This window comes from Parus major, chromosome 26 (genome assembly GCF_001522545.3).
Source record: "Parus major isolate Abel chromosome 26, Parus_major1.1, whole genome shotgun sequence".
In the NCBI taxonomy this organism is placed as follows: Eukaryota; Metazoa; Chordata; class Aves; order Passeriformes; family Paridae; genus Parus; species Parus major.
This window is the reverse complement of record NC_031795.1, coordinates 3,596,728-3,623,348: the sequence shown is the minus strand read 5'-3', so window position 1 is coordinate 3,623,348 and position 26,621 is coordinate 3,596,728. Positions and strand designations below refer to the sequence as shown.

General features: G+C 49.0%; 3 protein-coding genes across 19 annotated transcripts in view; 1 reads left to right on the top strand and 2 right to left on the bottom strand.

Annotated features, from left to right (window-relative positions):
* Window positions 1-210: 210 nt before the first annotated feature.
* On the bottom strand, window positions 211-15,213 carry NFYA (nuclear transcription factor Y subunit alpha). 9 transcript variants are annotated; one of them, XM_015650823.3, is made up of 10 exons: window positions 15,061-15,213; window positions 12,696-12,783; window positions 10,947-11,033; window positions 8,737-8,883; window positions 7,318-7,449; window positions 6,581-6,686; window positions 5,992-6,158; window positions 4,769-4,942; window positions 4,264-4,365; window positions 211-3,483 (listed from the first exon to the last, which is right to left on the bottom strand). In XM_015650823.3, exons 2-10 carry the CDS (start codon window positions 12,768-12,770, stop codon window positions 3,430-3,432), a joined length of 1,044 nt encoding a protein of 347 aa, XP_015506309.1. In that variant the 5' UTR covers window positions 12,771-12,783; window positions 15,061-15,213; the 3' UTR covers window positions 211-3,429. The 9 variants fall into 9 exon arrangements, with proteins under 9 accessions (XP_015506309.1, XP_015506315.1, XP_015506314.1 ...); XM_015650829.3 differs by having other exon boundaries at window positions 5,992-6,140; XM_015650828.3 differs by having other exon boundaries at window positions 10,950-11,033.
* Window positions 15,214-15,487: 274 nt separating this feature from the next.
* On the top strand, window positions 15,488-19,524 carry OARD1 (O-acyl-ADP-ribose deacylase 1). 6 transcript variants are annotated; one of them, XM_015650867.3, is made up of 6 exons: window positions 15,488-15,593; window positions 16,038-16,102; window positions 16,719-16,863; window positions 16,970-17,028; window positions 17,748-17,860; window positions 18,122-19,524. In XM_015650867.3, the coding sequence occupies exons 2-6, from the start codon at window positions 16,070-16,072 to the stop codon at window positions 18,222-18,224; spliced, it is 453 nt and encodes a 150-aa protein (XP_015506353.1). In that variant the 5' UTR covers window positions 15,488-15,593; window positions 16,038-16,069; the 3' UTR covers window positions 18,225-19,524. The 6 variants fall into 6 exon arrangements, with proteins under 6 accessions (XP_015506353.1, XP_015506352.1, XP_033375881.1 ...); XM_015650866.3 differs by lacking the exon at window positions 15,488-15,593 and adding an exon at window positions 15,629-15,738; XM_033519990.1 differs by lacking the exon at window positions 15,488-15,593 and having other exon boundaries at window positions 15,814-16,102; window positions 16,623-16,863.
* Window positions 19,521-26,621, bottom strand: part of APOBEC2 (apolipoprotein B mRNA editing enzyme catalytic subunit 2) — a 15,025-nt gene continuing 7,924 nt past the window's right edge. For all 4 annotated transcript variants that reach the window (XM_015650861.2, XM_033519986.1, XM_015650862.3 and 1 more), the window contains 3 exons: window positions 24,108-24,265; window positions 20,439-20,986; window positions 19,521-20,051 (listed from right to left, as the gene is read on the bottom strand). In XM_015650861.2, coding sequence (XP_015506347.1) covers window positions 20,446-20,986; window positions 24,108-24,265 — 699 coding nt within the window. In that variant the 3' untranslated portion in view covers window positions 19,521-20,051; window positions 20,439-20,445. The remainder of the gene's footprint in view (window positions 20,052-20,438; window positions 20,987-24,107; window positions 24,266-26,621) is intronic.

The window sequence follows — 26,621 nt, the reverse complement described above, 5'->3', positions numbered from 1 at the left end:
GGGTGAGGACAGGGCTGTCTGGCCATGCTGGGGGTGAGGACAGGGCCTGTTTGGGGTATGGGGGTGCAGGGGTTTTGTTTGGCCACACCAGGTCAGGGCAAGACTGTCCAGCCATACCTGGCCCCATTCAGGGCTGCCCGGCCACCCCAGGTCAGGGCAGGAGCTGCCCACCCCACACCCCATCACAACATCCCAACACAGAGCAAAAGCTTCTCAGTTTATAAATTTTATTAGCTGGAGAGTGTACACAGTACTTACAATTGCATCTATTAAAGACCAAAATACACTTGAAAAAATGCATCATATAAAAAAAATTAAAAACTCTGAACTATGTACAAACTTTGCCTGACATTACGTTAAGCTCAATGCCCCCCTACACCCCTTCACAAAGAAAAGTTTATTTTTCCTCTCTTTTTAACATGCAGGGCCTTAAAGTTGTTTAGCATCACTTAAGGACCATTTTTTTCCAAATCCTGTTCTTTACACTCCTATAAATCTGGGTTTTGATGGGTTTGATGCTTCAGTGCTCTGGGTCAATCAAACACATTTCTCCCCAAGCCTCCTTCATCTTCACCCACTCTTTTACTCACTCCTAAAGTGGAGTTTTTGCTCAAATATAGCCAATCTACAACAAATTCAAATTTAATTACTGGGGAAGTTTGAACTGGACATGTCTCCAAGTTTAACAGATTTCCCAGGAAAAGAAAGCAGATATTTTGGTACCATGGTGTTGACTGCTGGCTCCAACCTCACCAAATAAACACAACTTTCAGCAGTGATACACAGAACACAAAACAAATAAAAATATGACAGGAGCACTCAGGCTTTCACATCACTATTTAAAATATTAACAATAAGACTTTCTAGAACACAAATCCCTATTTCTTCACACGCAACCTACAACAGCAGATCAGAGAACTTAGATATGAAGGGATATTGGGAAAAAGTTTACAAGTTTTTTAAGAAAAGTAATTACTCATTGAAAAAAAATTAAACAAAATCTATGTCATAGCAATAATCTTACTTCCTGAACTTCCAGCTCTCAAAAAGGTGTTTCAGGACAGAGATTTATCATCAACTGAAGAGCAAAAAACATCATCGAGAGGCTCTTACTCCAGCACACAAATATTCCACCAACAAAATGTAGAGATGCTCCAAAAAATAATAAAAATAATTTACAGAAATGCTGCAAATCCAACTAAAATCCTGTAAGGAGAGCTGCATGTTCCTGAAATGGGGGAGGAAATGCTGCGTGAGGGTTTCAGGAGCCAACAGAGGAAAACCAGCACCGTGCTGGAACTGGGTGAGGATTTAAGGCAGAAGTAACCAGAGGCCCTGGTGATGGCATCGATGTTAAAAATGCCCTTGAAATCAGGAGGAAAAAATCCTAATTAAGAATTGTGAGCAGTGTGCCAGATTATTGGTCTAACTTGGGACAAAAGCTGAAAGAAAGGTTTATTTGCCTGCCAGGAGCCAGGCCAGCTCCTCCTGCAGGTGTCTCCGAGTGTCCTGCCCAGCTCCAGCTGTGGGGAGGGACACGGAACCAGAATTCACACCAAGGAGATGAGCTGCATTTAGAGACCCAGCTGCCAATTCCAAACCCTTTCTGCAGCTCCTCCTTGTCCTTCCACTGCTTCCACAAGGCATCTTTAAACCTGGACAGGGCTCCCTCTTCATCCAGGATTGCCTGCTCACAGCAATGATCCAACATTTTCAATATTTCTCCTCCCTCCTCTCCCTCTTATACTCTCAGGTTTAGTATTTTTCTTTCATCCAAAGGACATAGAATTTTCCAGGCTCTGTTCTTTTATATCCTCCCAGTCTTCTACAATTTGCTGATTTGTCCTCCACTTTGTCTTTAGCCATAAGCTTCCCATAAGTAAATGGGAAAACATGGGAGGGAGGAAATGTAATTTTCAAGCTGCCTTTTTTTGCCACTTGAAATCAGCATTCACTGAATTTAACCCAGTCTCACCCATCCTCGGCTGCATTTCCTCAAAAACTCCTCATTCTTCAGCTTCACTTGGCCAGGTTCACATTCACCTAGCAACATTCCCAACCCCAAACCTCACTGCTGTGATCCAGTCTGAACTACAGGACACAAAAATGAGAAAATCTGTGACTCCAGCAAGTAGATGATTCCCAGAGCAGCTATGTAACTCAAGGTGGGAGGGGACAGGAGTGGAATGGGGAGAAATCACCTGTTAATTGCTTTGAAGTACTGCTCCCATCACCAAAATTCAAATTATAATAGAGCAGGCTTAGAATCTAAATTAAAGCTCTGTTGATATGCTCAGCCCAAAACCAGCTGTAGGTCACGGAAAAATCCTATTTTTCAAATAATGTAAGTATTGCTCCTTTACTAAGTGCCACTTTTGTTTTGTTTTTTACAGCTTAATTTATAAAAAGCATGAAAGGTTCATCAGTATCTGCCTTCATCTGCTGAGTCCTTCAGGTACCTCAGGTTGAGCTGCCCCAGCTGCTGCTGTCCTGAATCATCCCTCACTCTGGAATTGTAGAAGTGATTTAGGCATCAGAAACTCCATCACAACAATGGACAAGTGCTGCCACTCTGACACTGAGGGCTCCACGTCTCTTGGAGGAACCATGGTCTTCACTGGCAGGTGAGAAAGATTTAAAAAACAAAAACATCAAAAAAAAAAAAAAAATCCTTTGGAAGAGATTCACTTGAAAGTTTCAATCCTTTTTATACTCGCATCCAGTTTTCTTCCAAAGCAACAAGTACTGGCAATGAACATCCAAACCCACCCAGAGACTGATTTACTGACCCAATCCCTCCCACATCTCCCTCTCCCACCCCACTTGCAACAGAGACACAACACATCAAGTCCTGCAGTAATCTTGACTATTTCTAGCATTGATTGGATGGCTGATCCTTTCCCAGAGAAGAGCTTCTTTTACACATTTACAAGGTGGAATTGAAAAGAATCCCCTTCAGTTTCTGCCAGGGTCTGAAGTGCAACAGCAGGGCCCAGCTCAGGGAAAACCAAGTCCAAAGGGGTGAGGAGTGGATGGAATACCAAATCTCTGCTGGGCAAACACAGGCCTGTGGTGCAGAAACTCAGAGCTGGCTGCAGGAGCTGGAATCTGTTCCTGGAAAGGGCTGAGCTGCACCAGCCACGGGGCTTGAGGTGGGAAAATGAAGGAAAACCAAAGGGATGAGCACTCAGACTCCAAATTCCCTGTGTGGGATGGATCAGGAGAGGGCACCAAGGAAGTCTGAAAGGTTCTGTTTGTAGAGGTAAAACCTCAAGCACGTCCTCAACACGTGGTGCTTGCTCTGTGGAAAAGGACAGGCTGTGGCATGGAGATTGTCCCACTCCAGGATTCACTGGACACTGGGCAGGCAGGACAGGCTGGCAGGAGGGATGGGAATTCCCTTCAGATGTTTTTCCCTGGAAGCAGGGGTTAGGAGACCCTGATCATCTGTGTCATCGCTTCTTCGTTGGTTTGACTCGGATCCTGCGGACACAAAAGGTAGGAAATTCCACAATTTTCCACTAAGCAAAGAGAACCACACACAACTATCAAGAGCAGACCCTCCTGCACTTCCCTTGATCTCAAAAAATGTCCTATTTTTCCTGGGGTTTACACAAAAATCCTAATGCCTCCCAGGAATTTGTTGTTTCTGGTATTTAGGAAGATTTAGGACTGGTCCAATATTTAGGAATGATTTTAGTTCAAAATAAGAAACACTCCCTGAAGGCATAGGACTGCTCTAAAGCACTGAGAAACCACAGAACCTGCTCATTCTACTCCACTGTGTCCATTCCTTTAAAAAATACCTTGCACTTCTTATGCAAATCAAGATGCAGCTAAGAATCTGATATTCCCATTTTTTATTTTTCCATCAGATTTAACATAAGGTGTCCCTACCTTTAAATTCATGTCCTGAAAGAACACCCCAGTACCCAACAGAAAGGCTGTTTTACAAATACAGAATATTTGTGTGCATTTATCCTAGGAACTACAAAGTGAACACACTTCTATCCACATTATTGTCATTTAATTCCTCAGGGCAAACATCCCTTGCTCTCCACAAGCAGGGACAGGAGGTTTTATTCCCAATGCTTGAAATAAATTTAAAGGCAGGCAGGGATGAGGGGTCAGCAGTAGAGAAAACCAGAGCCAGGGAGGGACAAGGATCAGCAGCCAAGCCCAAAACCACAAACAAAGCAGCACAGGCACCTCTGATGTGTGTCCTGAAGGGTTGAAAGGGGATTTGCCACAAACCCCACTCACCTGCATGTGAGGGCTGTCCTTTTCCTTGGGGGAGAAGAAGCGGCCCCCCTCTCCCCGTTTCCTGGCCATGGCGTGCCGGTGCCGGGACTCGTGCAGGTATTTCTGCAGTGAGGGAAGGAGCAGGTGAGGGAGCAGCCTCACCTCTTCCCAGTCACTGCCTTCCCACGGGAAATTCCCAGGGGAAATTCCCATCCCCTGCCCCACAGACCCGCAGTCACTGCCTCTCCAAGGGAAATTCCCAGTCCCCATCCATCCCCTGCCCCACAGACACCATGTTGTCAGTGCATGCTCACACACAGCTCCAGACACTCCCAAAAACACCCAAAGGAAGCAGAATTATCCTCAAGGGACTTAAAAAATTTACTCTGATGTAGCTCATGAACAACAACAAAAACACTGTAAAACTGAGAAACACCAAGATTCTAATCCTCATTTTCCAGCCCAGGTGGGATTCTGTGCCTTTCTCACAGAACAAGCCTGTGTTAGATCCTGGTTTTATTCTCACCCTTCTCTCTTTGGGGATTTTTCCCTCTGCTTCCAGCTTGGCCCGTGCCTGCCTCCTCTTCAGGATGCGGTGGTACTGCTTGGCATTGACATAGAGGGGCTCCTCTTCCAGCATCTCTGCTCCAGGTAAAGGGATCCTCTGGATGGCTGGGACAGAGCCAGCTCCAGGCACCATCTGTACAGAGAACCTGCGTTTAGTTCTTGCAGCTCAGCACACAAACTGGACAGAAAAATGGCATTCAAAGCCCCACTATTGAAACAGAAACTGGGTTTTGCTCAAGTAACGCAGCTACTTACATGAAAAGGAGCAATAAAAGTGTTCTCAAACTGCAGAACCAATTAAAACAAATCAATTCCTTATCAGTCCTGCTGGGTTTTCCTGATGAAGGTAAAATTTCAATACAATTCCTTGACTGTGTTGCTGCTTCTTGGACAATTAAACTAACAGGACATGGCCCATGCTTCCCTTTATTTTGGGTTATCTCTTATTTCAATTAGTTCATTTCAGAGCATCTCTAAGCCAAAACTGCAGAGCTGCTGACCTCTAGTGGGGACCAACAACATTCAAGAGCCTCACACTACAATGAAATAGGAATTGGCAGGAAAAACCTCTAGAAGCAATGGAAACAAATCCTAAGGGATACTCAAGAAAACCAGAAGTGACTCAATCTATTTAAACCTTTGCTCACCAGCTCACAGCTCAGTTTGCATTTCAGTTTCTAGATTTCTGAGCTGCTGTGGGAGAGACAGAGTCCAGAGCAAAGATCACAGCAGGATCCAGGCCTTTGAAACTGAAAATTTGTATTATTTATACTTTGAACTAACGGAACTTACAGAGAAGACTGACCACAGTATCTGGATCTCAGACAGGAGTTTATCAGAGAACCAGGGAATCACCAGATGGTTTGGGTTGAATCTTAAGGATCACCCAATTCCAACCTTCTACCATGGGCAGGGACACCTTCCACTATGCCAGGGTGCTCCAGCCTGGCCTTGAACACTTCCAGGGATGGAGCAGCCACAGCTTCTCTGAGCACCTCGTGCCAGGGCAACCCCACCTTCCAGGGAGGAATTCCTTCCCAATATCCCACCCAACCCTGCCCTCCTTAAACTTAAAGCCATTCCCAGTATCCTACCCCTACCCCTGTGAAAATCCCGCTAGATTTGAGTACAAACACCTTGAAGCCCAGCCTCCAGAGGCAGCAGTGGGAATTTCACACCTACCATGACCATTCCCCCTGAATTGACCACGTTCCCAGCCACTGGCAGTGTCACTGTGACCGTCCCCTGGCCACTGCTGGTGGTGTTGGTGTTGGCTCCTGTTTGGACAATCTGGGCTCCAGCCAGGCTGGCTGCAGGAATGGTGATCATGCCTGTAACAGGGACTGTAACTTTAAGGAAGTAGAACACAAAAGGAAAGAAAAAAAAAGAAAGAAAAAAAAAAAAGAGAGGAAAAAAAAAAAGAAACAAAAACACGCACACAAAAAGAAGGGAACAGCATTAGTCCCACTTCTGTGTTTTACTCATTCATCCTTCCAGAACATGCAGCGAGTCAGGAAAGTGTTGAAGTGAGGGATTAAATTCCATCAGAATTCCTGGTTCTTGCATTTGTAACCTCACTGTGAGTAACCACATACTCTTGAGGTGGAAAAGCAAAATTAAGGGGTTTTATTCTACCAGCCCTTGCCAGAGACAAAGAGATTTTCTGGTTCTGGGGTAAGAACCCTGCAGTGAATTCCTGCAGAGCACACAAACACCTCAATAAATAAAAAGCCTCCCAGAGAGGTGCCCTGGCTCCTCCCAGCCCTCCTACCTTGCTGCAGGATGGTGCCATCAGCATTCACGGGCTGGTACACGATGGTCTGGCCCTCAGCAGCCTGGGCAACCTGCTGGCCTTGCACTGCTATCTGCTGCTGGGTCTGAACAAAACAAAGAGCACAAAAACGTTACAAACCGCCTCTTTTTTCCAGTGTTTACAATTCCTGAATGAACACATGGTGCTTGAGGTGTTCCAGGCTTTTATTTCTGTTGGCTCATTAGCAGCAGTAAGAAATAGGCTGGAGCACAGAGCAAACACCTGGAGATCAAACACCTGAAGCACATGTAAGATGCTTTTTCCAACAGTTCAATAATGAAAAAAACCCAAATTCTAGGTTTCCTGTCTCACTATGAAGATGTGAAAAGAACTGTTCTGCTCCGAAATTTAATTTTGGCCCTAACCAAAAGCATCAGCAGAAACCCCAGGTGTGACTGGACTACTGTACACAATGGCCCAAGTATGGAATTAGCAATGCTTCATGTTTTCAAAATTCAACAAAGACAAAAACAACCACGAACCAATAAAATACAGAAACACGATGGAGAAAAACATGCAATCTAATTTTTCTGCCCCAGAGTCATGTATGAAACACTACAAAAACATGACACTTGTTCTCAAGTTCTCCTCAATATTAATAATTCCTTTTTTTTTACTTAACCACATCTTAAGTAATTTGCCAAGTTTCTTTTCCTGTTCCTCTGCAGAAAAGCCTTTCATGCTGGTGCAGTTACCTGTGTCTGGCCAGCAGTAACTGCAGTCTGGGGCTGCTGTATAATGATCTGCTGGGTCTGGCCCTGCTGCCCCTGTACCTGCACAGCCTGCCCACCTTGAATCTGAATCTGACCTGGCTGGACCAACTGAATCTGTGGAAGAAAGAGTCAGAAAGGAACATTAACTATGCCTCTGATTTCTCCCTCCTCAGCCTCAGCATGACCAAGTCATCTCTGAGGGTGATTTACTGTTGCACAGAAAAAGGAAGCAGAGACTCTTCTCTTTTTCCAGTTGAAAATGAGGAGTTTTAATGGATTGCTCCCTGTGACACAGCCACACAGGGCAGAGGGACCAGCATGCTGTGTCACTGCTCCAGCAGCTCTGCACTGCTTACACAATAAATCACTCAGGAGAAATCAATTATTCACATCCACTGGGAACAAATAGTCAGGTGGAAGAGGAGGACTAAGATTTAAGACATCTGTGGGGTGTTAATTATCCAGCACTCAGAAGTACTTCTGGGATATATCAAGTTGTCCTCAGCTTTGCAGAGTCTCTCCACCACTGTGGAACATTCTTAGATTAAAGAAGAAGAGCTGGAATATGGTTTGAAGTTTGTGTTTAAAAATAGAGTTATGGATTGTCCTCCACCAACCAGACTGAGAAGAACCTCATACAAATCACAGTGGTTTTCAACAGAGAAATTTCAAATAAACCTCTCAAAACACCAAGACATCATTTGCCTTCCTGGACTGTGCTGGGTTCCTAAATCCCGTCCTAAATCATCAGGACACTTTCATTATGCCATGGTTACAGTTCTTCCTTTTGCTTTTGAGGAACACTCCAACCACCTCCTAAAATTTACCAACTGTCTTTTAAACAGGTTATTACATCCAAAACAGTCTGTTTTCTATACCTCCTTCACTACTGCCTTCTGTGCAACAGGGATGTTTAAACTCCCCTTCAGCCATCACATATTAGAGAGACTCAAGCACAAGTTACTTACAAGCTTTCTTAAATAATTTTTTTTAAAATCCTCTTTCTGAGCCATAAATTGAACAGGCACGAGATCCCCAAACTACATTGCAAGGGCCAGATAAAATACCCCAACAAACAAAACTCCTGCTCTAGGGGAAGGTATCTCTGCCTATGGCAGGGGGGTGCAACTGGATGAGCTTTAAGATCTCATCCAACCCAAATCATTCCATGACAAAAAAAACCCAAAACAACCCAGCTGTGTTTTAGCATTGACCTAAAAGGTTCGCACCAGGCCATAAAACATAAAAACCGAGTTTATAAAGGACTTTCAGTCATTCCCACCATGCCAGAGCCACCAAGCACCACCTCTGCCTGATTTTGGGGTGCTGAGCAGAGCCCTGGGTGGCAGTGGCAGCATCCCAGAGCGTGCCCAGGCTGTGCAGTGCCCCGGGGTGTCTCACCTGCTGCAGCCCCTGCGTGCCGGACACGGGCACCTGCATGATGGTCTGGCCCTGGCCCCCGGGCACGGCCTGCACCATGATGGGCTGGCCCGTGGAGGTGATGAGCTGGCCCCCGCTCACCTGCACCATCAGCGGCTGCCCCTGCACCTGCCAACAACAAGGCAACAATGAAAACCCCGCCAGAGCAGCCCCAGAGCTCACCTGTGGCACTGTGGGGGCAGAGGAACTGGGAAACTGGCACTGAGCTGCTTCAGCTCTGGGTTCCGGGGTGTGCTATGGATTTAGTGAATTATCTGCTTCTCTTGCAGTCTAGTTGTTATAAAGCATGAAAACCACATTTTCCAGCCACAAGAAGAACCTTCATGCACAGCCCAAGAGCAAAGTGGGATAAAAAACTTCAGTATTCACCTCACGATTACTGGTTTTTAATTGAGGTTCCTTTCCGAGCCCTGTTCTGAGGTGGCTTCAGCTCCCTCCAATTCAATGCCTACAGCATTCCCATCTCCAAACTGACACAGAGCATGGGATGTGCTGAGAGAAACTCTCCATGGTTATTGAGGGAAATTTTAACTGGAGCAACACAAAATGGAGTTCAGGGAGGAAAAGTCAAAGTGCATGAGCAGCAACCACTTCTGGGCCCAAAAAGGCTTAGACTGGAAATATAAATATAAATATAAATATAAAGTGTGAAGGTGGGGAGGCCCTGGCACAGGTTGCCCAGAGAAGCTGTGGCTGCCTCTGGATCCCTGGAAATGTCCAAGGCCAGGCTGGACAAGGTTTGGAGCACCCTGGGATAGGGGAAGGTGTTGGGGCTGGAACCAGGTCAGCTTTAAGGTCCCTTTCCACCCAAACCAGTCTGGGATTCTGTGGTGACTTTGGCCTGAGCATCTCTGGACTCTTGGACCTGGTATCTCTCTGGTCACTGGGAAAAAGGTCCATGAGAACAAGGGGAAAACCTCTCTGTTTGTACCCCCTCACCTGCCAAGTCCCCAGATTCCCCAAACACATCTTGAAAAATGCTCTACATTCAAGGCCTAAATACAAAATGAGTCTCATGAAATCAGGAATCACAAAACCTGATTTGTTTAGGAACAAGAACATCACAATGTGGTAAAGCCACTGAGTTCTTGGGTTTCACACCCTGGGGGGTGAGGAGCCAAATCCTGCCCTGGCAATTTGAGTTTCCAGGTCCCCACTCTGTCCCTCTGCCTGTCCGTGTCCCATCCAAAGCCCTCAGCTCTGGGCTGGATCACACAGGGAGGAGCATGCTCAGGTCAGCACAGGGAAGCACAGGCAGCAGCACAATATTCAAGAAGCAGAAAGGAAAACAAGACATTTCAGGATTTTTGTTAATGAATTAGAGCAAGGCAAAATAGAAAAAAAAAAAAAAAAAATGGTAGGGAGAACATAAAAACAACCAGAGGCCCCAGTGAGCCCAGCAATCCAAGTCACGCAGCATTTGAGATTTGAACTCTGAACATAAAAAATGCTGTGTTAATTCTGCACCTGGCAGGGCCATTCCAGCCCCTTGGAACCACCCTGCTCTGAAGAATTACAAACAAAACCAGAATACTGAGTGCCCACGGTCTGTCAACTGCTCTACAAAGGGCTCCTGGAAAGCCTGGGTGAGTTAAGGAAGTGGAGGCTGCAAGAGAGGAAATACTTCACACTGAAACCAATTTCTTTCCAAACTGGGATGTACTTGCTGTTTGGATTCACATGGCTCCTGGGTTTCCCTGTGTTGTTCACAGGTAAATAAGGAATTAGATCTCTCAGTGCCACAGAGGCCAACATTGTCCCCAGGTGCCCTTTCAGTCACAGGTGAGAAGGTTCCACTGTCCAATCTCAGGCTCTGGCACCACCTCTGTCTGTCTCATGCAGTGAAGGCAGAGCCCTCCTCAGGGAAGAGCTCAGAACCCTCCTTTCCTTGGAATTACAGGAAATCTTTCGGGTTTAGCCCTACTGTTATTTCCTCATTTTGGTGTTTTTAACTTTGAAATTGCATCAAACCACAATTCCCTTCCAGAATTCCTGGCATGCACCTGGGAACAGCTCCAATCCCATGGCAAACCCTACAGGCAGCACCCAGCAGAGATTCCTGCTCCACATCCCCCTACTCCTCCTGGAAACCCTGGGAAAACACAGCATTAGATATGTGGTGCTGGGGAGGGTCATGCAGTGCTCAGAAACACAATCAGAGAGGTCACCACTACCTGGAGGGTCTGGACTTGCTGGCCTGAGGCCGATGCCACCTGGGCCTCAGTCTGCAGCTGGACAGCTGTGACACCTCCCTGCTGCTGGGAACAGGAACAGGGAGAGCTTGAAACATGGAAATGCACAACACACTGCTGGGACAGGGGGTGGGGTTCATACACACTGCTCCAGGAACACGAGGAATGGGAATTTCGGCAAACCTAAGGATGGAGTTCCCTGGAACTGCATGTGGCACTGCCAGGCTTCAATACCCCAACACACAGGGAACAGGGGGGATCATTTGGCAGGATTTCAAGCTCAGTCTCAGGGTTTTAGTTTTGAAGTTTCAGGCTTCAATATCCCAACTCACAGGGAAGAGCAGGGAAAATGTTGCAGGATTTGAAGCTCAGTTTCAGGGTTTTAGTCTGCTCACTGCCCAGGTTTGGCACTGTGAAGGGCTCCAGATTTTGGGTGCACTGGTTTTTCCCAACAAAATCTTTTCTGCAGCACAGTCTGAGCTCATCTCTGCCACCCCTGTGTCGGTGTCTGCCCACCAGTGACCCTGAGGGACAGTCTGGAGAGGCTGCAGGAGCAGTCAGAGCTAAAAGTCTTTTCTATCTTTAGTCTCTTTGCTAAGAATCCCAAAATACTCCCAGTAACTGTGTTAGCATGGGGAGATGAAGGACAGCTCCCTCCCAAGTGCTGCAACAGCCTGGTAAAAACAACTTATTTTAGCAAAATGTTTCATGTCAGACACAGGCTTTAAGAAGTTGTACTGCAAATGAAAGCCAAGAGATGGTTTTATCTCCTTTTCACCTAGAAAATGTCAATAAACCAACTACATGCTTGGTTATCTGCTGCAAACAGTTATTTCAGATAATCCTGAATATAAAATGTTTTAATCTCAAGTGCAATCTTGTTCTGGGTGATAAAGTCAGCTCCAGCTAAACCCAGTGGAAGGATTTGGTTCCTGCTGAGGCCAAAGCAAAGCAGATCTCCCTGAAAACATCATCCAGTGGCTCAGCCCTTTGCATGGCAAACCACCAAACCCACCGTGAACTACAACAGAAGACGCAATAAAAAAATTCAGCAGCAGCTGAGAAAACATCCCCAAATCTGAACAGGGAAAGCTTAACAGCCAAAATCAGTAAGGTCCCAAAATTCAGCCCTGATATTCTGCACATCGAAACATGAACTTCTTTGTGGGATGGATGAGTTCATCCAAAGCTACATGGTTGGTTTAATTCCTGTTCTGTGTGTTTGATTTGCTCCACCTGTTCTTCTGAAACAAAGAATCTCTAGAAATGTTCATTTGATAAAGCTGGAGGAAACCTCTGTGGGCTTGAACAAAACCTATTTCAACTTGGGGGAAATTCTTCTTGTGAACAACTGATTGTTTCTGTTAATATTCGGTTTCCTTCATTTTCAGAGATGTGTTAATATACTTTTATATGTCTTTATATTTTACTTTCCCCATGTCACTACAATTTTGCAAACTCACTGCTACACTGAAATTTGGTCACTTGGACACCTGCAATTTAATTTTAATTTTATATAAATTTCTATATTTATGTAAATTTTATAAATTTTATTTTTAAAATCTAGTAAGTGCATTTTAAAACACCACATTTAGTCTGACTTCCAGGCAGGTGCCATCAGTGCCCAGGTGACAGAAGTCAGGTGAACAGGTACCCAGGAGGATCCAGATTGTGCTGCTGTGCCCCTCTGAGGGGTGCAAAGGGCTCCCACATTCCCACATTCCGTACCTGCTGCTGGATCTGCCCTGCCTGCACCACGATCTGCTCTGTGGAGCTGCTGCTGTTGGTCGTGTACTGCTCCATGGTGCCTCAGCCCCTGCAAGACAAACAAAAATCAGGTGATCTGCTGTCCCCAGAACGGGAATTCCCTTTGCCCCCCAGCAGCTGCCAAGCCAAGCAAACCAGGAGCTGCCCCAGGGCAGAGCTCTCCCAGAGCTGCTCCATCTCAGTAATAAACAGAGCTGGCACTTCAGGCACATCCAACCTCAGAGAGCAGCAAAACCACCGCAATTCTGTCCCAGATTTCATGGACTCCACCAGTTCTCTGAGTTTGCACCTCCTGGCCTCCAGCCAGGTGCCCACACAGGGGAATGTCTGAGGGAAAGCCTCAGGAAATGCAACCTTTAGGTGTGAAACTGAACTGCACTTCAAGAATTCAGCAGAGCTGTGAAGGCTTCTCTCCTTCCCCCACTACACACCACGCTCTCCTCATTTTTCTTCCCTCCCCTCCTGGAATGGTTTGGGTGAGAAGAGACATTAAAGCCCACCCAGTGCCACCCCCTGCTGTGGGTAGGGACACCTTCCACCATCCCAGATTGCTCCCACCTGGCCTTGGACACTTCCAGGGATCCTCACAGCCCCTAACCCAGGGCCTCCCCACCCCTTCAGGGAGGAATTTTTTTCTCAAAAGAGGTATTTACACACTCAAATATATCCTTCATGCATTTTGGGAACCACCAGCAGATTTCCCAGCACCTCCATCCTCTCGCTGCCTTTCATTCCTTGGCCCTTTCCCTGCACACATCAACACCACCGTGCTGAAATGAAAACACCATTTCCCTGCCACTGCTTCTCTCCTCACTGGCCCAACAGAGCAGAATTATTACTGTAGTGAGGAGTTTGATTTATGCCACGACTGAACAAGTTCCTGCTACACTGCTTCAAGAAAACACAGCCTGGAACTTTAATTTTCCATGTCTAAAGCAACAAAACCTCCGGCTCTCTCAATTTTTCAAGGAATGCTGACAGGATTAAGTCACAGACTCTCTGTACCCGTTGCTGTGGTTACTGCTGCTGTTTGAGCACCATCCTTTGCCCATTTCCTGACACGTTTTCATAGCCAGAATAAAAGAAGATAAATATTCTTTCTGAAAATGCTGCTTTCAGGGTCTCATTTCAATTTCACACTGGATACTTCATTTCTGCCTTAAATTAAAATCTTTAATTAAAACATTAACAGCTGTGTAATCCCAACACTCTACAGCAGCTGCCCAAAGTTCTGGACAAGGTTTTACCAGTTCTAAATCCTCATCATCCAAGGGATTATCTCATCCCCTTCATTAAACACAGAGTAGTCAAGTTAAATATTAAAGATCAGGGATCAATCAATGGCAGAGGATGGCAGCTCCTCCCCCAGTGAGCTCATGGGCAGCTCCTCCTCACCGGGAATGCTCTGGGAGCGACAGAGTGCTCCAGTTCCAGCAGCAGATATTTATATAGACATGATGGATATACATTAGAACTATACTGAGTTGTACGGGACTCTTTAGGACCATCGAACTCCTGGCCCTGCACAGGACAGCTCCAAAAATACATAGAGATTTATATATATACATATATAATATATATAATTTATCTTTATACAAATATAGCTGTACCAGGAACACTTTCCTCATCAACTAACCCACACCAAGAGCAAACCAGTAGCATGAACAGTCTGAGATCTCCAGAGTATCACTTTAACCGAGTCACGGAGCTCCTGAACGGGCAGAGCCGCTGCGGTTCCCGTGGGATCCCCGCGCTCCAAGGACACCGCGGAGCCGCACGCCCACACCCGGAGCGGGATTTAACCGGGCAGCGCGGAGGGGCCGGTCTGAGCACGACACGTGGAGCCCAGCTTTAGCTCCCGACTGCATGTGGGAGCCAGGGATGACCCGGGGCTGTCGTTTCAGTGCGGGAAGCCGCGGCCCGGGGGTCTCTCGGTGTGCTCGAGCCCCTGGCTGCCCCAAGGGCTGGCCCTGCTGCCGGAGCACCGCGTGCCCGGACACATCTGGGGAGGCGGCACCGCACGAACCGGGACCGGACGGTGCAGCCCGGCCCCCTCCGCCAGCGAGGAGGCTCCCGGGCAGGGCGGGGCGCTGCGGGCCCCGCCGGGGGAAGAGGCCAGGCCCCGCTGCGGCGCTCGGCCCCGCGCCCCCGGCCCGGCCGTGGAGCTCCCGAGCCCAGCTACTCGCGGCCCCGCTCGGCCCCGCTCGCCCCGCGGCCCCAGCCCGGCCCGGCCCGGCCCGGCCCCGGTTCCCCCCTCAGCCCCTGAGTGGCCGCGGCCCCGCCAATCCCGGCGCGCGGGGGCTCCATATTGGCCGCTCGCGCTCACCGTGCCGCGCTGCCCGGTCCGCGCCCCGCGCTGATTGGCTCCGCCGCGGGGCCCCGAAGCCCAATCAGCGCCCGCACTCGCCCGCCGCGCAAAATGGCGCCCAACCGCGGACAAAGGGGGCGAGGGGCGGGGCCCCGCCCGGCCGCGGCCGCCCAACCGCGCGCCTCGCCCTGCCCGGCTCCGCTGCGCCTGCGCGGGAGCCGTGGCGCGCACGCGCCGGTAGGACCCCGCCCACCTGTAGGCTCCGCCCCTTCCTGGAATGTTCTGGGCCGGGACCATGGAGAGGGTCCGCCCGCCCGCGCGGAGCGGCCGCCATGTTGTGCGGGGCGGCGCCGCCGCCATGTTGTGTGTGGCGATACCGCCATGTCGCGTACGGCGGGCCCGCCGTGTCGCGTGCGGCCATACCGCCGTGTTGTGTGGGGCGATACCGCCGTGTGGGCTGGGAACGATCCGCCAAGTCCCCGCGAGGCGGAGCGGCTGAGGCGGTATCGCCAATGTCTCCCTGAGGCGGAGCCGCCGTGGCGGCTGAGGCGGTACCGTGTGCCCGTGAGGCGGGGCCGTGCGGGCCGAGGCGGGGCCGCCCTTGCGGCTCGGCCGGAGCGATGTGGGCGGCGCTGGGCAGGCTCGGCGTGGCGCAGGCCGTGGGCCCGGCCCGGTTGATCGTTGTGCGCCCCGCGGGTGCGGCGGCCGAGTGGCCCTGAGGGGTGGGAGGGGGAGGAGGAGGGTGGCGATAATGGTGAGGAGGAGGAGGGCGGCAGCCTGGGGGTGCTCACTGTGCGGTGACCCAGGGCTGGGGCCTCCTCCCGGGCCGGAGCCGTAGGCACAGCGGGACCTGTTCAGGGGTGCCGGCATCTTCAGGGGTGTTATAGTTGTCCTCCTGCTGTCATAGATCAATTAGGCTGACCCCCGCCCTCTTTAGCACACTCTTCCTGCCTAGCTTGCGGTTCCTAATAATTGTTTTTCTTTCATTTTTCCAGCCGCAGGAGCCTTCTCCATACCTCACGTTACCATGGCCACCCACTTCTCCAAGGATCAGGAGAGAGTGCGTAGGAAATGGGTTACGTGGGATATTATTGTTTGTACAAAGAGGCCTTCCCCTCATTACACAGCCCTGACAGCACGGCACTGGCTGTATCCTGCAGCTGTTGGGAGCAAAGTGGCTGCCAGTGCTGAATTCCATGTGCTTTTTGTGGTGCAGCAGCACAGAGCTCACCTGCCTGCCTGAGCTCCTCGATACCGGTACAGCTGGAGGGGTTTCACTAATCCAACTGTGCTCTCTGTCACATAATTACCCTTTTAAGCTTTGATTTTGTAAGATTACCTGCTGAGCTGGCAGGTGATGCTCATAAATGATCTTGTTGAGACGGTGTAGTGGGTTTACAATTCTCTGTAGTGGGTTTGTAATTCTCTGTATTGGGTTTGTAATTCTGTGAGTGTGGGTTGTAATGCTGTGAATTTGGTTTGTAATTCTGTCTATGAGGTTTGTAATTCCACATTTGGGGTTTGTTATTCCCTCCCTTGGGTCTGTAGCCCGTGCCAGCTCAAACACTTGTGCCCTGCAGAGCAAACTCAAGCCTTGCCCTATTGCTGCCCAGTCACCAGAGCCCTGTGTGCCCAGGTGTGCTGTCTGAGGAGGTTTTGCTGTCCCTGCTCTGCAGATCAGGTGTGTGAAGGGGGACCTGTTCTCGTGCCCGGGCACAGATGCCCTGGCTCACTGCATCAGCGAGGATTGCCGCATGGGTGCCGGCATCGCCGTGCTCTTCAAGAAGAAGTTTGGAGGCGTCCAGGAGCTCCTGGATCAAAGTGAGTGGTGCCTGAAGGAGCTCCATGTTCCAGCAGGGAGAGTGTTGGAGCTGCTTGGGGTTATGGAGTGTGTCTGTTTTAAAAACACCTTTTTTTTGTGCTTTAGAGAAGAAGACAGGGGAGGTGGCGGTTCTGCAGAGGGATGAGCGGTACATTTACTACCTGGTAAGGGCTGCTGTGGCACTGGGACACCTCCCTGGAGCTAAACTGTGTCACATATCAGGCATTAATAGCTGTGGGGGTTATGTTCATGGAATCAGGGAATCACAGAATGGTTTGGGTGGGAAGGGACCTTAAAACTCATCCTGAGCAGGGACACCTTCCCCTATCCCAGGGTGCTCCAAGCCCTGTCCAGTCTGATCTTGGACACTTCCAGAGATGAGACAGACACAGCTGCTCTGGGCACCCTGTGCCAGGGCTTCACCACCACCCTCACAGGGAACAATTCCTTCCAAATATCCCATCAAACCCTGGCCTCGGTAATGTGAAGCCATTCCTGTTGTCCTGTCCCTCCAGGGCCCTTGTAAATCATCTCTGTCTTGTTGGCTCCCTTTGGGCACTCAGAGGGAGTTTCTGGAATGTTCCTCTCAATAAGAGATATGTCCTCAAACATTGCTGGTGAGGAGCAGCCAAGCTGTTCTGTGCATCTGCATTTCACCTTTACATGGACAGAATTGGCTGCTAAACTAGAGTGTTTCAAGGTGTGAAACCCTGTGTTAGTGTGAAACTATCTTAGTTCTTTGCTCAGGTCTTTCCACAGAGGCAAGGCTGGGTGTGGAGTTTTGGGATATCATGGAATGTGTGTTCTGTAACAGTATTTATAGTAGAGAGAAGTTTGCAGGGGTCATGCCCAAGGCCCACTGAGCTTTTCTATTTTGCTATAGATCACAAAGCAGAAGGTTTCTCACAAGCCCACATATGAGAGCATGCAGAAGAGTTTGGAAGCCATGAAAGCTCACTGCCTGAACAACGGAGTCACCGACATCTCCATGCCCAGGTGAGGGGCTCAGGAGCTGGAATGTCACAGCTTGGGTGTTTCATTTCTAGAAGGATGTCTGAGGGACAATCCCCTGCTGTAAAATAAGAATTCAAGCATCCACCTTTATCCAGCTCTTCTGTTAAATTGGACAAATCTAATTTGCATTTCCCTGTGCATTTGAGTTGTTTCCTTGTTCTCCCTACGTGGGTTTATGGGGAGCTGAGGCAGGGCCATCTTGGGCACGAGGCCCCACAGACCTTTTGGTGCTTTATCTTGCAGGATTGGATGTGGACTCGATGGCCTGCAGTGGGAAAAGGTGTCAGCAATCCTTGAGGAAGTATTTGAGAACACTGACATCAAGATCACGGTTTACAGCCTGTGAGCAGAACAAAGATCCCCATTTCCCCCATCTTTGGGAGCAGAACCTGTGAACTAAGGGGGGACCTGCGTGGGGAGCACATTCTACATTCGGGTGTCACTCACTTGTGCGACAGCGACAGGGGCTTCCAGCAGCAATAAGCCCCGGAGAAGTTCATTTGGGCTGTTAATTAGCAGGAGGCAGCGGCGCTGTGAAAAGCCTCGGGGAGCTCCCAGTGTGTCCCTGCAGCCACCAGGTGTCACTGGGGCTCCACGCAGCGAAACGGAGCCGCTGCCTCCTGAGGCTTCGGGGTTTCTGTTTGGGTTGGTGCTGATGAGCTGCCGCAGGCACCTCTGCTTTGTTCTGTTTGCCTGGCACTCGGGTCACTTCCCTGTTCGCACGGGTGGAACGGTTTCATCTCTCCCTTCCGGCCACAAATGGGGATTGCTGGGGTTGTGCTCACTCAGGATCATGCTGTGGTGTTAAATAAACGGTGCCCTGCTGTTGGGTTGGTACCTGTGGCTGTTCTGGGGACAGGCTGGGATTGCTGGAGGTGAGGAAATACACCTGGTGGCTGTGTTTTATACAGCAGCTCTATAATTTATAGTGTGCAGAGCTCTGTTTGGTGAGGATCCAAACGGGCTGATGTGCTCTAAAAACTCACAGGGTGGAGTTTAAGGTGGGCTTTTCCCATTTCTTTGTTTGTTAGATTTGTAGTCCAGGTGTTACACAAAGGTTGGTGTTTGTCACCCAAAACAAAAGCAAATCAGTACCACCCCTTGTTCCTGAGATCCACAGAAAGCTCCTTATTCTGGAAGAGTTTGTTCCAGAACTGAGGAACTACCAGAGACATGTCCTTCATGTTTGGTTTCCCACCCTCCCACAGTAACAAATCCTTTGGACTTCTGTCATTTTGAATGCCCAGGAAAGTGACAGGTGTGTTGAAAAAATATAAAAATGGAATGTAAGAGTTGGGAATTTTGTAGCATTACCTTGGATAAAGAGGAATTTGGAGCAATGAGCTGATCCAGAACAGGCATTGAGGCTGCTCATTGATTCAGTCCTTCCCCTTGTTTGTGTCTGGGTTTTTGTTCTGGTTCCTTATTCATGGCATCCCCGTGAGCTTTGTTTTACATGGAAAATGATCCTGCTCTCCAACACTTGTGTGTACTCTGGAAATTCTTTTGGCATTTAGTTCTCCCTTCCCAGCTACAAAATATTCCCTGTGTGGCTGTCCTGGGATGTCCTTGAACTCAGAGTTGTCGGGTTCAATTTAGGACTTCTTGCAAGTAGAGAAGAAGGAATAAACAGTGCTTTGGCTTTTGCAGTGGCTTCCCATTTTATTTCACTCTGCTTTTCCCAGGTTTATATCCCAAACATCGTTGTTTGATACCGAGTTCTTGGGCTCTGTCATGATTGGGAAGAGAGCTGTTGGCCCTGAATTAAATCACAGCTCTGATTATTGAGGAAAACAGAGGGAGAAAACTTCTTTTTCACCTTAAACCCCTTTCTTTTCCCCTTTCTAATTCATTTATCTAACCAGCAGCTTTGTTCTAAGGTCTTTTCCCATGAAATATTCCCAGATTGTGATCCCACAGCCTGCCTGTGGATCACTGCCATCCCTTTCACCACAGCTTGGGTTTGTTTGGGGCAGGGAGGGGGAGGAACAAAAAACACCCAAAAAATCCCAAACACCAGAGGTCTGTGTTGTGTGTGTGTGTGTGTTCAGAGTCCCACAGAGCCTTGTCTCCCACAGGCTGGTTCTCCATCCTGCTGGAATCAAAGCTTTGGGAAGCAGGACTGTTCCAGGTGTCCAGGTCTGTCACATCTCTTCATGGATCCTTTGTGATCCTGGGGAGGGAAAAAGAGACATCCTAGAGACTCAGAGGTGACCCTGCAGTACCCCATAAAAAAGGGAATTCTGCAACAACTGGGATTTCCTTTAATGGTGTTTTATAGTGTTAGACTTTGAGTCCCCTTCAGTCAGCACTCCTCTCCCTGTTGTCCTGAACATCATCCCTGTGGGGAACAGGGAGGTGTCCTGGTGGCCCTGGAACCTTTTCTTTATTCCTGGAGGAGAAGATGGAAAAGCACTAAATCCCTTCAGGGTGTGCTGTGGGGAAGCCCCTGGAAAGGGGAAGCCACTGCCTGGAATTGTTTGGAATGTTCAGCTGACAGTAAGAGAAATTGGAACCCAGATCAAATAGAGGAGAGTTAATGAATGAGCCCCTCACTTACCTGAGCCTCAGTGCAAGATCTCAGCCAGCTTCTCCTCGTAGTACTGGAAATTCTCCTGAATATCCTCCCAGGGCACAAAAGACTTGGCCTCCTCCCCTTCCTCCTGCTCCACAAAGTTCTTCCAGACATACTCAAAGTCTTGAGGCTTCATAATCCTCAGCTTGCAGCCGGCCTCCTTCATGCTCCTGAGGGCGGCCTGCATCTCGGGCTCTTCCCACATGAAGAGCCTGCCCACCATGATGGTGAGGCGCAGCCCCTTGTTCTTGCGCAGGGCCTCGCAGATCCTCTGGGCACAGGTGACACAGGGGCTGGAGGACACGTACCAGGTGACGTCGTGGCGGGTGCCCGCCTGGCACGTGGGCAGGATGGTGTTGAAAAAAGCCATCTCGGCGTGGGCGGCCGCGTGCTCGTCCTCCAGGTACCCGCGGCTCGTCACCGGCTCCTTGCCCTGCGTCTCCACCACGTAGCACAGGAAGGTTTTGTTCCTGCCCGAGCTGTATTCCACGTTCCTGAACTGGAATTTGAAGAAGATGGCCGGGAGGCGTTCCCTGGGAACACAGCAGAGAGGAGGCTCAGAGGCAGATTTAGGTAAGGGTCACGCTCTTCAGTCACCCCTGTGTGGGACTGTGGACAAATCACTGCATCTCCCTGGATTTCTCTGTGTTCCAAGGTTTGGTTTATAAAATATCCGGGATCAAATCTGACCTTGCTGTGAAAGTGTGGATTTCCTGCTGGACTTCCTACTGATAAAATCTAAGATCACCTTGTGATGGAACATGTCATGGAATGGCTCTGGAGGTGGGAAGGGAAAGGCATGTAAAAGAGTGGGAAAAATGCACGTGCTTCCAAGAATAACGCTTTTCCTGCTTGGTGTCCTGGATAATGAGTGCTTCTTTGGCTAAGGATTCTTTAATTAATGTTTTTTTGAAGGGCAGACACGAGACACCCATTCTAGAGCGATGCCTGCAATGAGTGGTTTCACAGTAACATCAGGTTTTTAAATACATCAGAGGCACAGGGAATTTCATCCCTGATTTAACTCTCTGACAGCAAAGGGGTCACAGCAGTGACAAGGTTGGCTCTGGGTTTTCATGGAACAGCTGAAGCAGCAGCAGCCTGCTCCAGGATGGATTGACTCAGGCTGGATTGACTGGGAGTAGCATTTAGCCAGCCCTTCCAGATGGATTTTATTGCTTATCCTGGCATGTGCCTGAGCTTAGCTGGGATGTTCACCTCGATTCTGCTCCCAGCCATTTGGAATCTGCATTAGTTCAATTAATAACGTTCCAATGAGAGCCCATTCCAATGCCTGGCAATCCCTTCCATGTAGAAATTCCCTCTGATATCCTCCCCTGGCACCATTTGAGGCCATTTCCCCTCATCCTGTTGTCTGGGAGAAGAGGCTGATCCCCACCTGGCTCCAGCCTCCTGTCAGGGGCATGTGGAAAGTAAAAATGTTTATGGAAATAATTTAAAAACTATTCATTCAATTCCCCAATATTCTCAACATAAACCCCTGTTCTGACACCAGGCTGGGGTGACACAGCTCACCCTGAGCATAGGAAAGGTGAAAATTGAAACCTTCCCTGAAAAGCATCATTAAAGGGCATTTTTTAGGGATTTCTAACTGCTCCAACCTGACTCATCAGTTTTCCCTGGGCAGCAAAGTGATAGATCATATTGAGACCCAAAAGAATTGCAATTTTGAGGCAGAGTCTTCAGTCTGGGATTGAAGTTGCTGAAATCAGGTGGGCTGGAGAAAATAGCAGCTACCCAGTGTGACCCTGGCACTGTCACACAGGAGAGAAGGAAAACATATGGATTATCTAAAAGAGTAACAAGGAATTATTCCTACAAGGAGCCTCATTTACACCTGGGGAAAGTGGAAATAAAGCAGGAAATGCTCCCAGATTGGGATTACAGGCTGTGTTCAGCCAAAAAAAAAAAAAAAAAGGGGGATAATATTCTTAAAAAGAATAATTGGCTTCCCAATGATTCCTGGAAGCCAGACTCATCCTGGAGCTGTGAGCAGCAGAGAGAAAACTTGGCTGGGAGTCCTGAGATGCTCTTAATCCGAGGGCTAAAACTGAAATGCAACATAATTGGGTTTAAGTGCTTCTTCCCTGGCTGTAGTTGTGTTTCCTCATCACTCCCATAACTGCCTTGATTAGCTGGGAATTTGAAAATCATTGGAAAAATCCACGTGGTGATCCCAGGTCAAGGCCTGGCCTGATCTCCTGCTGTCCTCCTTAAAATGAAAGTAAAAAAAAAATCCCTGGGCTTTCTGTACCTCTTTGGGGGTCCTTTAGGATTTCTGCTTCACTTCCTCACTCTCCCCTTTGCAGAGTGGAAAATCCTGTCAAATCCTAGAGCAGCCGTGGCATTCCAGTAAATGATTTAATTGCAGGATGGTGCTAAGGGAGTTTTTCAGCCAGGGCCTGGGGCTTAGCAGGGAAGTTTGGACATCCTGCTCAGTCCCTCAGCATTTCTAACTGCAGGCTGAGTGCTCCAAGGCTGGAAAACCTGATTTCCTCATTAAAATTCATTTTAGGACATGTCTTAAGTGTTCAGTACTTGGTCCAGTGGTTTATATCCACAATTTTTGGTGCCTTAGCTCCATTCCTAGCAGAGGGAATGTTCTTTCCTTACAAGCCACTGCCAATCATTTATTTCTATGATTATGTGTGACAGAGACCACCCCAAGAAGGGATATTCACAGCAGTCACATTTTGAGAAGAAAATGGAGATTTTTCCTCCCCTGGGCAGGAATGGAACCCAATTTTTGAGTCCTGCCTCACTCATCCTGGTCAGAACAAGCAGCCAAATTTCACCTGCAGAACCCATGGCACAGGCAGAAGGATTCCAGGGGATATTTTGGAGGCCTGAGGTTTACTTTAAAGCAGCTGGAAGAAATCCTGAGTTTGGTTTATTTGCTGGGACACTCCTTTGGTGACTGGGAAATGTGAGGGGAGAAGGATTCATCCTGCTGCTCCTACAGGGAGTGTTTGTGAGCGCTTGGAGGGAGCAGACACCGAGGGTTTTTCCTACTTGCAGCTGTCAATTATGGCTGAGAGTTCAGCTTCCACCAGATCCCTGTGATATCCTGCTTTTCCAAAGGCCAGGCTCCCTGCTGCCCTGCTGCCTTCAAAACTGCCTCTTGTTTCAGAGCCTTTCTGCAAGTTGGGCTTTTTTGTTTCTTTATGAAAGTCAGGTTCCAGCTGTGGCTGTGGAGCTCTTGAAAATGTGAACCTTTAGGTCTCTTGAAAAATCTGTCCCTCAGGCCCATCAAGCCAATCAGCCATAGCAGGGGTGTTTTTCCTGATCCACAGGTGGAGAAACTCTCAGACAAGAGCCATTGATCACAGCAAGAAATCAATACCGCGCTCTCATCAAAGCCAACACCTCCATCCCCATCCCATCAGCGGGGCTGGAAGGGAACCAGCACTGCAGAAACTCTTCCTATAAAACAAGTGCACTTCTGTGCCTGCCTGCTGGGAGTCCATCCTCTAAAAGTCAGCAAAATTTAAAACAAAACCCCACAATAAATCCAAACCATTTCAGACTTTTCAGAATCTCACCGGCAGAAGATGCTGCTTGTGTTGCCCAACCTAAAAGCTGAGAGAGCTCTCTGAACTCCCCCAATTCCATATTTAAATTCCAGTCTCTTACCCTGTCACAATCTCAAAGGGTGGCAGGTCCTCCCTCTTCACCTTCTTCTTTGTCCCCTCGCCCTCCTCAGCGTTGTCAGGTTCCCCATTCTGGGCGTTGCTGGGCTCCTCCTGCTTCTCTGCCATCTTCCCCAGGACACTGGGACCGAGCCGTGGCCACTGGGAGAGAGAAAGAACAATTTCTGAGAGCTCTGGGAGCTGAGGGAGGAGGGAAAACAGAGCTGGGAGTTCCTGCCCCAGGCACAGTTGTCAGGAACTAAATATGGAACAAAGCGGCGGCGGCAGGGGCTGGACAGGGTTGGGTGACCCAGGGCTCTCGGGTGTCACCTCCTTCCCCTGCTCCCTCCAGCTCCTTTCAGCGGTCCCTCTTGCTCCCCTTTTAATTTCAAACCAAGCGACAGCTTCGCAGTGGGCGGGATGAGCCCATAATTTTCCCTGATGGAAAATCCTGGAAGCTCGAGTGGGTATTTATCCCCTGGGGTGACAGGCGGCTGGCACAGGGCGCCTCACAGCCTTCTCCCTCCCCTGCCAGTGGATTCCATGGCTGACCTTGAAGGACCAGCTCAGCCTGGCCTGGCTCAGGCAAGAAAGGAAGAAGTCGTGGCCGTTTTGCTGGAAAATCCCTGGGTTTGGTGTGTTTGGCTTCCTGGATCACCTGGAGCATCCCAGCAGGAGACCTGTGGTTCTTCCCACCCTGCTCATGCAGGACTCCAAGGAGGAACTCTCTTCCTTGGAGCTGTAAATCCAAGCCAAAACCTTCTCCCAAATATTTGAAAGTCCAGCTGGAATTCCCAGTGGGCAGCAGTGCTGCTTCTCCCATTGTTCTGCATTTTCCTCCCCACTGCCTGAGTGTTCCCTAAGTTCCTGGTGCACTGGGATATATCTGGGTTGGAGGGATTTCTCCCTCTCTTTTTTGTTCCCTTTAGGATTACACAAAACTGTCTCAGTGTCTCACTCTCAATTTCAATCATTTACAGTTTGTATCAATCCTGCCTGAGCTGAGTTTAATAAAAACCTGGGTGAGATTTTCCCAGGGACCAATCCTGGCCATGCCATGGGGCAAAGGAAGTGGAAAAAGTGTGGCTGTGCAGGGTTTTGGAATCAAAGCACACTGGAAATCAAACTTCCAGTACTTTGGGCTCTGCACTTAGCTCAGAAACCACCAGCAGCACACTTGGAGTAAATATGGAATATTCAGCTGCATTGGATGGAGTATTCAGTCAGTATTAGTGGAAAAACCTGCTCTTAGCTTGAGGAGGAGAAGAGGTATTCCATAAAAATCAAATCAGTGGCAATATCTGCTTTGGAGCCAAGTAGGAGGCTGCACCATCACAAAACAAAATAAATCCACACCATCAGGCAGGTAATTTATAATCAGAGAAAATTAATAACAGATTATCACAGATAATGAATTCTGGCTGCTGTTCTCAGCCCCCTTGCCATCACCCTGCCTTGCTGGATATCCTTTGGAGCTTTTGCCCAGTGCCACCATGGATGCAGTTTTTGGGAGCAGAGCCCCTTTGATGAGTTGTTGTTTAGGTGGTGTTGTTTAGGTGACAGAGCTGGCAGTGGTGACAGCCCAACCAAGGATTTGATAAATTCCAAGACATCCTATCCATGGAACATATATCTTCCACGGTGCAGGATTTTATTTATTTTTAAGCTTAGAATACTTTCCTGCAGGGCAGGGGCGGTGTTTTGCCTCCTGTGTGGTGACAACGCTCAAATTCCACCTCCCCTGTCCAATTGCTGTCACCTCTGACATTTCAGGGTCTGCTTTTGGGGTGGGAATCCTCTCCCAATGACTGACAGCTCATTTCCTCCTAATCCTGATGTTTTCAAGAAGCATCTCAGACTCTCTCCAATCCCTCTGACCCACTCTGCTTTATTTTTGGAAGCTCTTCATGGCTGAGGTCCCAATTTTGCTGCAGCTTTGCCTGGCCCCTCCGAGCGCTGAGCTCTAATCTAATCTGGGGAATGTGGCACCGAGGCTCCCCCTCTCTCCAGCCTTTCCCAGCTGCTCCCCAGCTCCTTCTAGGGCAGTGCTTGGAGCAGCCATGATCCTCCCCCCACTGCAGCCAAAAATATAAAAGGGCACCACGGAGCTGCTGCATCGGAGCTGGGGGTGGCTGAGGGCTCTGCTGGCTTTGGTGGCTCTTTGTGACCCCAAATGTGTCCCCAGGGCCTCAGGAGGGGCCTCCCAGCAGCACTCAGGGGACCCCAAATTGTGCACCTGACAGAGTTTGTGCTGAGATTCCCCTCCACCTGTCCCTGCTGTTGGCTCTGGATTTGTTCAGAAAATCTCAGGATCACTGAACTTCAAAAACCTCTCCAGGATCATTGAGTCCAAACTGTGTCCAATCCCCACCCTGAGTCCTGAGTGCCACCTCCAGCTGCCACCTCCAGGGACGGGGACTCCAAACCTCCCTGGGCACTTCCAAGGCCTGGCCGCCCTTTCCATGAGGAAATTCCTGCTGCTGTCCAAGCTGAGCCTCCCCTGGCCCAGCCTGAGGCC

Excerpts from the sequence above, each read along its gene's own strand:
- NFYA (XM_015650823.3), bottom strand. The coding sequence starts at position 12,770 with ATGGAGCAGTACACGACCAACAGCAGCAGCTCCACAGAGCAGATCGTG. Across the intron at positions 7,450-8,736 it reads GCACGCAGGGGCTGCAGCAG|ATTCAGTTGGTCCAGCCAGG; the intron begins GTGAGACACCCC and ends TTTCTTCCACAG. Across the intron at positions 3,484-4,263 it reads AGGACAGCCCTCACATGCAG|GATCCGAGTCAAACCAACGA; the intron begins GTGAGTGGGGTT and ends TTGTGTCCGCAG.
- OARD1 (XM_015650866.3), top strand. The coding sequence starts at position 15,663 with ATGTGGGCGGCGCTGGGCAGGCTCGGCGTGGCGCAGGCCGTGGGCCCG. Across the intron at positions 15,739-16,037 it reads GATCGTTGTGCGCCCCGCGG|CCGCAGGAGCCTTCTCCATA; the intron begins GTGCGGCGGCCG and ends TCATTTTTCCAG. Across the intron at positions 16,864-16,969 it reads CCAGGAGCTCCTGGATCAAA|AGAAGAAGACAGGGGAGGTG; the intron begins GTGAGTGGTGCC and ends TTTGTGCTTTAG.